This window comes from Carassius gibelio, chromosome B16 (assembly GCF_023724105.1).
Source record: "Carassius gibelio isolate Cgi1373 ecotype wild population from Czech Republic chromosome B16, carGib1.2-hapl.c, whole genome shotgun sequence".
Taxonomy (NCBI): domain Eukaryota; kingdom Metazoa; phylum Chordata; class Actinopteri; order Cypriniformes; family Cyprinidae; genus Carassius; species Carassius gibelio.
This window is the reverse complement of record NC_068411.1, coordinates 12,628,070-12,641,510: the sequence shown is the minus strand read 5'-3', so window position 1 is coordinate 12,641,510 and position 13,441 is coordinate 12,628,070. Positions and strand designations below refer to the sequence as shown.

The window sequence follows — 13,441 nt, the reverse complement described above, 5'->3', positions numbered from 1 at the left end:
CATCTTCAGTTGGTGATCTCTGTTTTAAATAAGTAGGTAAAGTAAATAAGTCACTTCTTCCTCGGCTGGGATCGTTTAGAGACGTTTGAAGATTAATTTAAACTGCATTTTGGATGTTCAAACTCGAGGGCAACATAGAAGTCCACTATATGGAGAAAATAATTTAAATGTTTTCCTTAAAAACGATTTCTTTACAACTGAAGAAAGGCATGATGCCTTTAATGTTATTGTCCAGAAGAGGGCGACAGCAACACATTTAAACCATTTATGTGCAATAGATTGTATATTAAAGTTTGAAAAATTATATATAATTTTATATATAAATTGAGGGACTCTAAAAGCTGATGTCCCACAAACTTTGACCATACAAATGTGATTATGAGAGATGACATTTCATATCATGGTCACTGACCTTTATTTAATCATATCATATTGTATATCCTAAGGTGTTTTAAATAAGTGTTTGTTCTCTCTTGATATTATAACATATTTTAGAAATTCAAACTTCTTGTAAGGTCTGTAAAGTAGCCAAAACCGACGATTATATTCATGACATTTTCTGTATCCAGTTCACATACACTCTGTTGCACCATAGCATATTTTATTGCATATTTATGTTTACATAATGTAGAATGTGTACATTCTGTGTATAGTGTATCGTGTATAATGTGTAGTGCTAACAGTAAGTATGTCTAATACTTGATCTGTCTAATACTGACTAATATATATATATATATATATATATATATATATATATATATATATATATATATATATATATATATATATATATATATATATATATACACATATGTGTATATATGTATGTGCATATTGCACATTTTCATGTCTGTATGGTTATACGTTAATTGTTTCTGCAATTTTTGGAGCACGCTCCCAAGAATTTCACTCACCAAGGCACATGTGGTGTGGTGATGTGACAATAAAAGTGACTTGACTTGACTTCTAAATGTTGTTAGTCTTTTATGAGGTTAAAAACGTGTTTGATATTTAATTAGTATACAAAAACTATTAGTAATTTCTTCAATGCATTTAATTCACAAACACTGCATAATAAATAATACAGAAGATAATGATAATGAGTGAATGAAAACAGTATCAGAGCAAAAGTTGCACACTGCCACTCTGGTCACCAATGAGATCACTTAGGGGATGGCAAAAAACTGAAGACACATGAAAAAGATTATACAGTCATTATATTACATTAAACAGTCATTTTACACAGTTTCCCCATGCATGTGTCTTTTATGTTCTTCTGACAAACTGAAGCTGATTGCTCTTGTGTTGTCGCATCATCTCACTTTAATCGATGCCAAATGTGCTTTAAAACCAAGTACTAAGTTAAATAGATAGTTCATAAACACACACACACACAAATATATATCATAATTTACTCACCCTCAGGTCGTTCGATACCTGTTAAGATTTTCTTTCATCTGCTGAACACAAAATAAGATATTTTGAAGAATACTGGTAAAGAAAACCCCAAAACAAAATACTGAGACATTACGTTTAATATTTTATTTTCTGTTCCAGAACATGATTCAATCATACGGGGTTAAAACAACACATGAGAGTAAATGACAACTTTCATTTACCAATGAACTATTCATTTTACCATGACTTTGTAAAATATGTAAAATGAAGGGGTCTGAATACTTATTGGATTTACTGTATGTCAAAATTCTCTCTTTAAAAGAAAATGTTAAAGCCTTATATTATATAGTGTTATATTGTAGTAAATGAACTTGGGTCATCCAATCTCTCATCTGGACAGAAAGCAGCTATGTAGAATGACTCTGTAGTCTGATTTCCAATAAGTGAAAACCATTGTCACATAACACTTAAGATCTCACCCTGATGAGCTTCTTCCTAAAGTGAAAAAAAGAGTGTTTAGTGGAGTACCAACAACAATGGAAAAACCAGGTGACCTATCCAACTAAATCAAATCTACTGACAATCTCTGTATTTCCTTAGTATTTTCATATTTAACGTACAAAATGTAGAACTGAGGAAAAAAAAAGACAAAGAAAAAACCTGATATGTGATATTGGTGAGAACAAGAAAAAACAGCTCTGCATTTTGCCAATCATTCATGAAGTTGTCATCCTCGAAGTTCACTATAATAAAAACTACACCATAAGAAATTAAAACCACTTTTGATAAATGGGTTAAACTGATCATGCATCATGTTATGCATGTTGTTTTAGACAGGCTGCTATAATCAAAAATACTTGATCATCTTATAGTTATGTTCACTATTTTGAAAACCACCCATTAGCAGATGCTTTTAGTCTCTGAATAAATGAATCATGGGTGACTGCTGCTGAACGGGGTATTTTTTCTGCATTTCACCAATTTCAGCATAAAGTGTCATATCATCTAACAAAACAAATCATTTTTACCCAATTATACTTAAAGAGTGCAACAAGTGGAGCACTTGGTGTATTTTTTAGGAGCCTTGGTTCAGGAACTATTTTTCTCATTCATATTTCCCATAGGAATATTTGTTTCGGAGTTAGAAATAAAATCTGGATTTACAGCTTTTTATGCACCTTGTCTTCTGTTTGCTATTGCACAGTACACATGTACCAGCACTTGTACTCCTATCGTGCCCCATAGACCTACAAACCAAATAGAAACTAGTCAGATCTAACCTTTTTGACCTTTCCTATTTATGACTTGCCTTGTGTGAACTCGGTCTTTCCATGAGTATAGGTGCACTGGGGCATTTTTCTGTCAGCATTACATTCATCTTCTCAATTATTTTGTCTGTCACATTCTGATAAAAAAGAAAAACACCATAAAAATAAAAAAAACAGTACATATTACAGCGGTTAACTATACTATAAAGCAAAAAATCAAAAATCAGTTAAATTGCTTGTGTATAGCAAAAAAAATATACTGGTAATAATGAAACTGTTCAATTTTAATAATGAGTAAAGTCACCAAAGTTGAATTAACTTAGATGTCAAGTTGTCTTGTCTTTATTTATGCTAATATTTCCACTGGGTAATATTTTATTATGAACTACAACTGAACATTAATTTAGGTAAATGTAAAACAACAATTAAGAACCTTAATACAAAATAAAATCTTAAATCTAAAATCAAAAAGTTTTTGTATTATGTGAACAACTCGATCTTATAACTCAAATCTTTTCAATTAATCATTTGAATCGATCTGAACTAACCGATGAAGAATAATAATCCAAGCAACTTCACAAATCAACATCTGAAAACTGAATGAGCCAATAATTGATGATTATAAAATTGAGACAAATCAAACATCACATCAACCTAATATCACTTAACTGCAGTGTAACTCTCTCACAACACACATGGAAGAGAAGACAATGCTGAATAAAGTTTTAGTTTTTGCTATTTTTGGACCAAAATGTATTTTCGATGCTTCAAAAAATTCTAACTGACCCTCTGATGTCACACGGACTACTTTGATGATGTTTTTCTTACCTTTCTGGACATGGACAGTATACCGTACAAACCGTACAAACAGCTTCAATGGAGGGACTGAGAGCTCTCGGACTAAATCTAAAATATCTTAAACTGTGTTCCAAAGATAAACGGAGGTCTTACATGTTTGGAACAGCATGAGGGTAAGTTATTAATTACATAAGTTTGCTATTTGGGTGAACTAACCCTTTAAGGAGTGATTTTCAGATGCAGTCAGTTACATCAGACCACAAGGAGGTGCAAGATCTCTACAAAAGCCCCAAGCATTATACAACTGATAAGTTGTATTGCAGTGTCCATACTCTAAGTCCAGTATTGAGAATTTTTGTCCGTAAAACCTAGAAATAAGCAAAGTTTTCAAAATCTGAGAAGTGTAATATAAAATATGGCATGAAATTAAGACTTCTTAGTCATTAATCAAGTCTACACAATTAAATTATTTTAACCCTGCCTCATTGTACCGAGGGTCATGTTCTTGCATTCACTGGATTGTTCTCAAAAAGCATGATCATCAGGTTTGGCCAGAGGTGCAGACATGGCATTCTTACAGTTTTGCTGGTCAGAACCAGACTGTGAACAGTGGCTCTGATGTTCATTTATATAACCTCCAGCCTCCAAAGTACGCAAGCCAGGGTCTGGCCTGATCTTGGCGGCTGACATGGATGTGTGAAGACAGGGATTGAGGCAGGAGACGGGTGCTTTACGGCACCACAACCCCATGGTCTACAAAGAGACACTTGTATTGCTGGCCTCTTCTGTTTGCTGGCAGTGTAAGACAGGTTTTCAGTCACATCTGCAAGATTTGCAACGTGCTGACATAAACGTCCTAGTGTATGTGTGTGAACATAAGTTACGGTAATAAATCAGCACCCTTGAGCAAGTCATTGTTGGTTATTTCTTGCTTCAAGCGTCTTTGTAAGCTGTCTCAAATAAACGTTACAAAAACTGATCAAATGCATCATACTATACATCATATCATATGACCAGTATTTGGACCAACACAATCTAATGGCACTTCATAACTATTTATCTTGTCAAATTGATAGCTTATTCATAAACTCCTGCTGTCTTGTTTATATGTTTAGGTTGTAAACATATGTGAAGGTGGACTTTCATGCTTTTTCTAAAAATTCATGTTTCCTTATGAACCACGTTGTACGAATTCCCCTCATAAAATACTTCTTTCTAATTAGATTGGGTTGATTTGGACCCTTAAGCTTCAGATTGGTTGTATTGTGTTGCGTCACGCTCCATTTTGGCGTCCATTACATACAAAGCACACATTTTTTTTTCTGTGAAATATATTACTAGAAAAATGCTTTTTTTTCAGTCAAGAATCAATCAAACAGTTGCTTCTCAAAATGAGTCAAAGCACTCAGAACATCTGGCTGAAGCTTTGTAAATACAACAAGCAAAAACTCAGTAAATATCAAATGTTTTATGACTTTTTATCAACTTTAATTACCTTATATTTTATACTGGCTCATTCATGAGTTCACTGATCAGCTCTAGGAATCCTCGTTTACTGAAATCAGGTGTATTTTCATCTCAAAGCACTGATTTGACGGATTTGTGAAGTTTAGGAGCTTCTTAACTTGTGTTTCCTACCCCAAACTTTGATATTTTGTTTGCAATTACAAGCATATATTTACAGGGAATTGTATAGGCTATTCTTTAACTGCTCTTAAAGAGGGGACAAGGGATAGAAAGAGCAATGGGTGTACAAAGAAAGAGAGAGAGAGAGAGAAAAACCAGATGGGAATTTTGAATTTGAGTCTGTGTATGTGTATCTTAGAGAAAGGGAGCCTCTTATTCTCTCTCAGCAGGAGCTTGGCCTAAACTTCGGCCTAGTCTCGTCTGCCCAGCAGGAGACTTTCCTGAGCTGACTGCCCAAGGGAGGGGCACCTGCCCCTGCCACAAACACTGCAGCACAGGCAAGGGAGCGTGAGGATGGAAAGACACTCAGGATTCCAGGAACAGGAACATGTGTTGGATTTATGAAGCACGCAGGTAACACAAAACGATGCAGTGAAAAAAAAGAAAGCTATTTCCCCCATACGTACCTCTGAGGTCCGTCTTACTGCTGCCTCCTTTGAAACGAAAGGTTTCTCTCTGACACAGTCGCAGCGGTTATTGTTGGAAACCTCAACTATACCAGCTCTTGGTGACTACCAATATAAACTGACAGCTTATGGATTTGCTGCCCTCCTTCATGGCAATATTTTCCACTGTTTGGGTTTGCGGGATACTAGCATATGTTTGAAGTTTATCACATGCTCAATCATTCAGACCCTCTTGAGAGAGAACAACGGAGAGAGGGTCCGAGTTTAAGACCCCAGACTCCTCCAGCTGAACTTGAATATTGTCATTAAACCATGTGGCTTAGAACATTGCCCAGAAGATTTGATGTTAAATACTATTAAATGAATCTATCATCCCTGCAGCCTAAATTAAAGGACCAGTTCTTCTCGTGAATTAACATTTACTTACCTCATTCTGACCTCTTATATTTTCCATTTCTTTTGTTAAACACAAAATGTTATGTTTGGCAAAAGGTTCAAGCCTCTCTTTTCCTTACAGTGAAACATTGATTTATGCTGCCAATCTCCAAAAAAGCTATATAATCTCACAGGAGTTATCCATATGATTAATGTGCTATATTTCAAGCTATATGGTAACTCTGTGTGAAAAACTGACCCAATGTAAAGCCATGATCCACTGATAATCTTCCCCGTCATTGAACATTGAAATAGCATATGGCTTTAGCAGACTTTAAATATAATGACTTAGACTTAAGAGCTATTTTCAAGGAACTTTTTGGAACCATATTAATCATTCCGTTTTACTTGTTTAGAAGACAGAAGCTCAGACACGCTGCTTAAAATACACAGGAAATAATACATGGTTGCAATAACGTGGGGTGAGTAAATTGTAAACTATCAACTCACATATGCACGACAAACCTGTTTTTCACAGGTGCAGTGTGGATGAGTGGGACAAACTGAGCCATATTGAGAGGACATCATTTATGTCTTTCAACGGTCACTCTGTGAGGTAGGAACATGTACATATAACTCCTTCAATGCGCTCTGATGTTCCTCAGGTAAATGGAAACACATGCCCAAGGAAAATGAAAAGAGTATAGAGAGGTGCACACATCAGGTCCTCATGGAGTCCCATGTTAGATGGCGTTCTTCCAAACTACATCATACAGACTGGGTGGATGTGTTAAACCAAATGAGGAGAACATCAGTGTTGTATGAAAATTGTGCTTAAACACAGATTAGGTGTTCGATGATTAATAAGTTATGTATCCAGATTATCTATTTCAAGGTGTCCCACATACCGTATTTATTTGTCTTTAAAAAAATACCTTCCATAACTGCCAAGTCCCAAAAAGATCCCCAAGAAGCTAAGGACACCCCCATGACACCCAGACAGAGAGGTCTGCAGTATTTTCAACAATATTTGTTCATGTGCGTCACAGAGCAGCAGGCAACCACAAACCAATACAGTGCTGCCATTCAACAACACGCATGAATTGTACACAGTGCAAAAACAAGATTTCTTCTGGCTAGTCTGTAGTTGTCTATGATGTCAATATGTCACAAACAGCATTACCAAGTTTGCTAACCTCGCATGAAGGTGAAGGCGCACACACATTTGTGGGTCAGTTTCAGAAAGTGCAAAAAAGCTGATACAGACTCAATAAGGCTCATATTATCCAATGAAAACACAGTCACATCCAAGCACTGCAGTGCAATACACACACACCCCATGCAAGACCCACAAAAAACTGAAAGCTAGCAAAAGCATAGTCCGGGCCAATGCAGACACATAAATGAATGCTTCCTGAATGAAAACCATATTTCATTTTATTTCATTTGCAGTCTCTCTTGTTCTTTTCTGTGTTTTTCTCTTTATCTCTTATTAATTTCTCTCACATTCCCTCTCTCTTGACTGAAAAACTCACTCATCTGCTATTGTAATAAGGAGAGTATTGCTTTACAGTGTTACGTTTCTGCAGTATCATTTAGGCAGTGGGGTTCTTCAGGTCAGGAAATCTCCGAAAACTTCCCAGAGGACTCGCTTAGTTCATAAACCATTCTGCTGGGGTTCTTGCATAGAATATTTCTTTATTGCATATTATGATAAGCACCAGATTTCATTTACAGATTATTTCAGGCAAGTTTTCTTGTGCAAAGCAATGCATTATTTAACAGGAAAACATAACAAATATAATACAGAAATGCCAGGATCTTTTTTTTAATACAGTATGATTTAACATTTGAACATTTTTTTTTAGATACACAAAAATATTTCTCTATTGTCCATTAACATGCATAAACAAGAAAAGGGATGCAAATGGAACAAATGTGTGAAGATGTGCTACTGGGGGAAAAAGTATCATTTTAAGATTTTCTAATTTTTTTTTAAATCACATAATTCAATTAATAATAAAAAAGACAAATTAGTCATATAAGGTGCCAATTAATACACAAAGTCAGTACTATAACAGATCTGTTGGCTAAAAATGAGGTTTTAGTTGAGAATAACGAAGTACCTCATGGAGAACGTAATGTCCTATTGGAGAATGAGAGATTGTGTGCCTTGGCTTCATGACAGAAGTGATTTATCCTCCTCAACAGAGCAAACTCTGACACGTCCTTTAGCTTTGAGCCAAATCTTTACTATATAATTTCTCCTTTGCACTTAGGCTAATAAACCAATTTGGTATTTAAATGGTTCACACCTGTTGTCAGACCATCCCGGGGCTATTCATCCTGACAAAGCTTGTCTGTCCCTTTCAAGTTGCCCCATAAAACAGATGTTTCACACGCAGTTTGACCAGAATTGTTTGGTTTCTGCTTCAAAGGTGATGAACCCTAAATATTTCAGAAACACTTATAAGAACTCGTCACTTAGTATTTCATTTTGGATTGCGGGGACCTTTATACACTATGCTTATAGATTATCTATAATTATACATGTAGTCCAGGGAGCAGAGAAAGTACACCATCATTGCCTTGGATTACAGAGTATTACTATTTGCACAACACACGTGTAAAGCTATAATCATTAAGCCCTTAAGCACCAAAATTAGTAATCTGTTTAATAAAGATAACTATGCACAGTCTTACTGGTCATGGGCTGCATGGGGGACAAAAAAGTGGGCAGCTGTTATTGTTGTTCAGAGCTGCCCTTGTGACAAAGTGGAGCAGCCGCACTTATGGTCTTCCTGCTGGTCCGCCTGCGCTTGCCTGTCAGCAGTGTGTAGAAGAACGGATTCACACACGAGTTCCCATAAGTCAACCCTGTGAGGATGCGATTAATGGTCACCTGCGTGCCCACCGGCACCACACGCAGAACCTCAGGTCGGTACAGCGGTAGAAGCTGCCAGATCCAGAATGGAAGGAAACAAGCCCAGAAAGTCAGCACAATCCCCAGGATGAGGAGCAGGACTTTGGGGCGAGGTGCACGGGGTGGGTAGGCGTTGCCCCCTCCGACCCAAGCTGGTTGCGTCTGAGATACCCAGTAGAGTCTCCCTAAAGCTGCATACAAGGCTCCGATGGCCAGTCCTGGGCCTAGGATGCTGGTGCAGAAAAGCACACTGAGGTAAGCTTTTGAACTCTGTTCATCCCAGGCGGGAACGCACAACTTGCCTTCCTGGTTCTCTCCGTCTTCCAGGTGCAGGGTGATCATCATGGGCAAACTGAGAGCCACGGCAAAACCCCAGGCCAAAGCGACCCTCAGGAGTCCAGAGGAAGGTGTGGACGAGGCTGCCAATGGATCGGCCACAGCTCGATACCGATCCAGGCTCATAGCAGTGAGGGTGAAGATGCTTGCATGCATGGTGAGCAAGTCCAGGCTGAGTAGGAGCCGACAGCCTAGTTCACCGAAGGCCCAGTCAGATGCCAGGCTGTCGTACACAATGAAGGGGGCGGTGGAGAGGTACACCAGGTCTGCCAGAGCCAGACTCAGAACCTGCAGGTGGAGGGAAGAAGACGAGGAGGAGGAGGTGGGAGAGGAAGAGGGAGAGAAAGAAGGGGAGGAGGTGCCGAGGCAGGGGTAACAACAGGTAGGAGCGCTACGCCGCCTTCTTGACATCCTACGGCGGCGAATGAGAAGCCCTAGGGTGTAGAGGTTGCCAACAATGCCCAGCAGAGAAAGAAGGGATAGGAAAAAGCAGAAGAGAGCTGTGGAGGCTACACTCGGGGATGGGGAGAGAGAAGGAGATGACGAGGGAAGGGACAGGTTAGTGAGAAAGGGGAAGGTGTATGAAGGGGAAGGGGAAGAGGAAAAGGAAGTAGAGCCAGAGACGTCCATTTGTCCTGGACAGCAAGAGTCCCAAGATGAGTACCCGTCCGCTGAGAGAAGGAGCCCAATGGTAACTTCAGAGTGTTTTAGAGTAACTAGCACTGAGCCCAGGTTATCAGGGAGTCCAAAATAGAAGGGGAGAGTTGTGAGTGGACTGCTTTAATGGGTGAGGTAGAAGAGAGAAACAAAAAAGAGAAAAGGAAATGGTGATTTTTTTAAACTTTTGTTTACATCTTTTGCCTTTATAAAGTCTTTTTTACATCTATATCTAGTTGAGTCTGACAGGTTTAAATAATTTATCTTTTATGTTTTTAAGAAACTTTTCAGTACCAGACAAAAGTTACATGTTTGACAGAGTGTGTTAATAGGCGCTTTTGAACAAATGTCGTGTTGGTTTAAGGGGTAGTAACAGCATGCTTAAGACGGAAAAACGTCAAAAGTACCCTATTATTATCACTTTATCGTAGATTTATAACTTCTATCTATTATTATCATTCAAGATTCTGAATTCATAATTTATGAAACGGAAATAATTGCGTGAAAAAAAACTGCGCATGCAAAATAAATAGACAAAATAAATATTCACAAAAAATGCTACACATAGCCTATACAATAATCATTTGCAGTTTTTTTTTTTTTTTTTTTTTTTTTTTTTTTTAATTACACCGAAATACACGAATAATAAAGACAGCAAATACTAGACTAATAGCCTATTATTTTCAACTGATCCTTATTGTTTTTATTATTCTCATTAATAGTATTATTGTTGTTGTTATTAGCCTATTATTATTATTATTTATTATTATTACAGTTATGGGTCAACAATATCCCACCATCACATGTAAAGTGCGCGATCATTTTCTTCACAAACTTTCTAAATTCCTGTCTGAAATAAATAATGAGAAACCCTTGCTTTGAATATGAAGAGCTTATTTGGAGAAACAGATAACTCCGTTTTTATTCATTTCCAATCATGTTTAATTTATTTTTAATTCTTATTATTGTGCTATCATGTTTTTACTGAATTAGTTAGCTGTATTTTGTAGTAGCTAGTTATTATTATTTAGTCAAAACAACCCAAATGCAGTTTGATTGATATTAATTGAAGTGCAGGATAAAAAATAAAAAATAAAATAAAAAACTTGATATTTGAACATTTTTAGAGTAAGTCTATCTGTTTTTGCATATAAACTCTATAAGGTCTTTAATTCTTATCCAGCCGACGTCATAAAGCGCAAGGCTCTTGGGAATTCTATTCTTTATCATTATGACGGGTGTGGAGATCAAAGCCCTGCCGGGGGGCGCGCGGACACTCGCAGGAAAGAATGTAGGTGGCACATGGTGACCCTGAGAGACGGGTTACGAGCTGCTGGTGAAGTGACCCACTGGCACAGGCACAGCATCCCTTTACCAGAGCTTTAAATAACACATTTCTTAATAGACTGACACAGCGACTGACAGATTTGCAAAAGTTAATACGTTTTAGATAATCCTAAAATACGCAGTAAGGCAATTTAATACACAAAACAATGATATTGTTCGTAATAAAACTAATTTTTGAACAATTTTAGGAACTGACAGTTAACAGTGGCAAATTAGTCCAACTCTGAGCACAGCAATTTTAGTTTTATGTAATTTATTGTTTTCATAATATAATAATGTCGAACAAGTTAGGCCTATATCTGCGTTGAATTATGAAGGGGAGATGTAATTTATTGTTTTCATAATATAATAATGTCGAACATTTTAGGCCTATATCTGCGTTGAATTATGAAGGGGAGATGGGGAATGTTGCGACACGTAGTGAGCTGTAACACTATCAGTGAGTAAAAATGAACGGCAGGGGTAACATCACTCATTGATGAGGTGACAGCAAAAGTGTGTATTGCGTGTAAAACATTTAAAAGTTTTACAGAGGGGAAAATTATATTGCGGTAAGAAAGTATAATGCTAAATATAAAAATAAATGTTAATAAATGTTAAATGACATAGCAGAAACGCATAGACTATCATCTATGTGCTATCACTGTTATCTTGTTTAAACTGAATATAAGCTCAAATTCACACAAGCGCTTCACCTGTTAAAAATACATACATAAATAAATAAACAAATAAATAAATAAATAGTATCAGCTGACCAGACGGGGAGGACTGTAACACTTTCCATACTTCTATGCTTTAGGCTACCTATAGGACGAGACTGAATAAAACTGGACAGTGTCAGTTGACAAACATTAGCCTACACTGTTTGTTATGTTAGCTTGTTTTATGGATTTCTCTATTTGTTTCCATGTTAGAGCCTACTCTAAGTTCTTTGTTTGTTTTATCTGAAATAAGTGAAATGATTCTCGGTGTGCAATACTTATTTTGAACAAGTAAAATTAATAAGCACAATAAATTCATGTAGCCTATAGGCTTCAACATGTAAAACGTCGTTCCTTGCGATTAACCCGATAGTGGGAGAGATTAAAACAGCACTCTTTGTACTTGACATGAATTTAGTTTAAAGATATGACATCGTTGTAGATTTCTAAATTACATATAGCAGACAAATGTGGTGACATATAGCTATCAAAGTTATCAAAACGCAAAAAAAAAAAAAAAAAAAAAAAAAATGAAGTAAAATGTGTCACAACACTTTCCGGTCGCCCCTTGTATTTATTAGAAATTAAAAGGCTTTATGGTTGTCGCATGTGAGAACGACATGTTCATACAAGACATCTGAGATTGTCATTTGTTATTCTGAAATCATTTCTATATAAGAAACAAAACTGTAACAAATAAAACAGTTGCTATTTTGGTTTTAATTTTTGAGCAACAGACGAACGTAATTTATTTGACTATAATATGCTAATACTGTAACCTACCTAAACGATATTTTCTTATAATCCGAAAATCGTCTTACCCTTAATTGAGTATTCAGAGATGGCATGTTCCATAAGTCGACCAATATCCACACTTCAAGAGACGAAAACCCCACTCTGGGACATCCTAATTAAATTGTGTCTTTACAAGGTATAAATCAAGAAGCCCAGAGAGATGTTAATGTTCCTCTAAGGACAAACTTTGGGATGGTGTAGAATATCTGTGAGTCACAGCCAGTCCACTCCTCTTCCTCTCACTCTTATGTTGTCTGAAGCAAATGAAGGAGGGATGAAAAGAGTGTGCTGAAAGACTGAAGAAAGAAGGGTGTCTTTAATAAAAGACCCACACGATTATGAATTGCCTTGGATGGAGACAATTGATCTTCATTGGCAAAGGACTGAATGTGATTTAAGGGTTTAGTCTCAAACCCTGACTGATGTTTGCGGTGTTATCATTAACTTCTCTCTTGTGATTATAGGTACCTTCAGCTCATTCTTAACCAACACTTTTATGAGCGAAAAGTCAGTGCTTTGGGGCAGTATTTAATAGTGCCAAAAGCAATACAGTCAGTATACCATAGGAAAAACACTTGTAAATGTCAGAGAACAATATTTATGTCCACTATCCATCAAAGTTATTTGGGTTTGGGAGCATGCAAGGAACGTTTTAGGAAGCATTTATTAGAGAATTGTAAGAGTTAAAACAACAAACATGAAAAGGTGCATGAAATGTTTTCAGTTATACAGGTACTCGGAGGACAAATG

General features: G+C 36.7%; 1 protein-coding gene across 1 annotated transcript; it reads right to left on the bottom strand.

Moving 5' to 3' along the window:
* Positions 1-7,658: 7,658 nt before the first annotated feature.
* On the bottom strand, positions 7,659-12,896 carry uts2r3 (urotensin-2 receptor 3). The gene is made up of 2 exons (XM_052579146.1): positions 12,718-12,896; positions 7,659-9,969 (listed from the first exon to the last, which is right to left on the bottom strand). The coding sequence occupies exon 2, from the start codon at positions 9,819-9,821 to the stop codon at positions 8,676-8,678; it is 1,146 nt and encodes a 381-aa protein (XP_052435106.1). The 5' UTR covers positions 9,822-9,969; positions 12,718-12,896; the 3' UTR covers positions 7,659-8,675.
* Between the last annotated feature and the right edge of the window lie 545 nt (positions 12,897-13,441).

What these genes read in the sequence shown, in the direction of transcription:
- uts2r3 (XM_052579146.1), bottom strand. Translation starts at nt 9,821, where the DNA reads ATGGACGTCTCTGGCTCTACTTCCTTTTCCTCTTCCCCTTCCCCTTCA.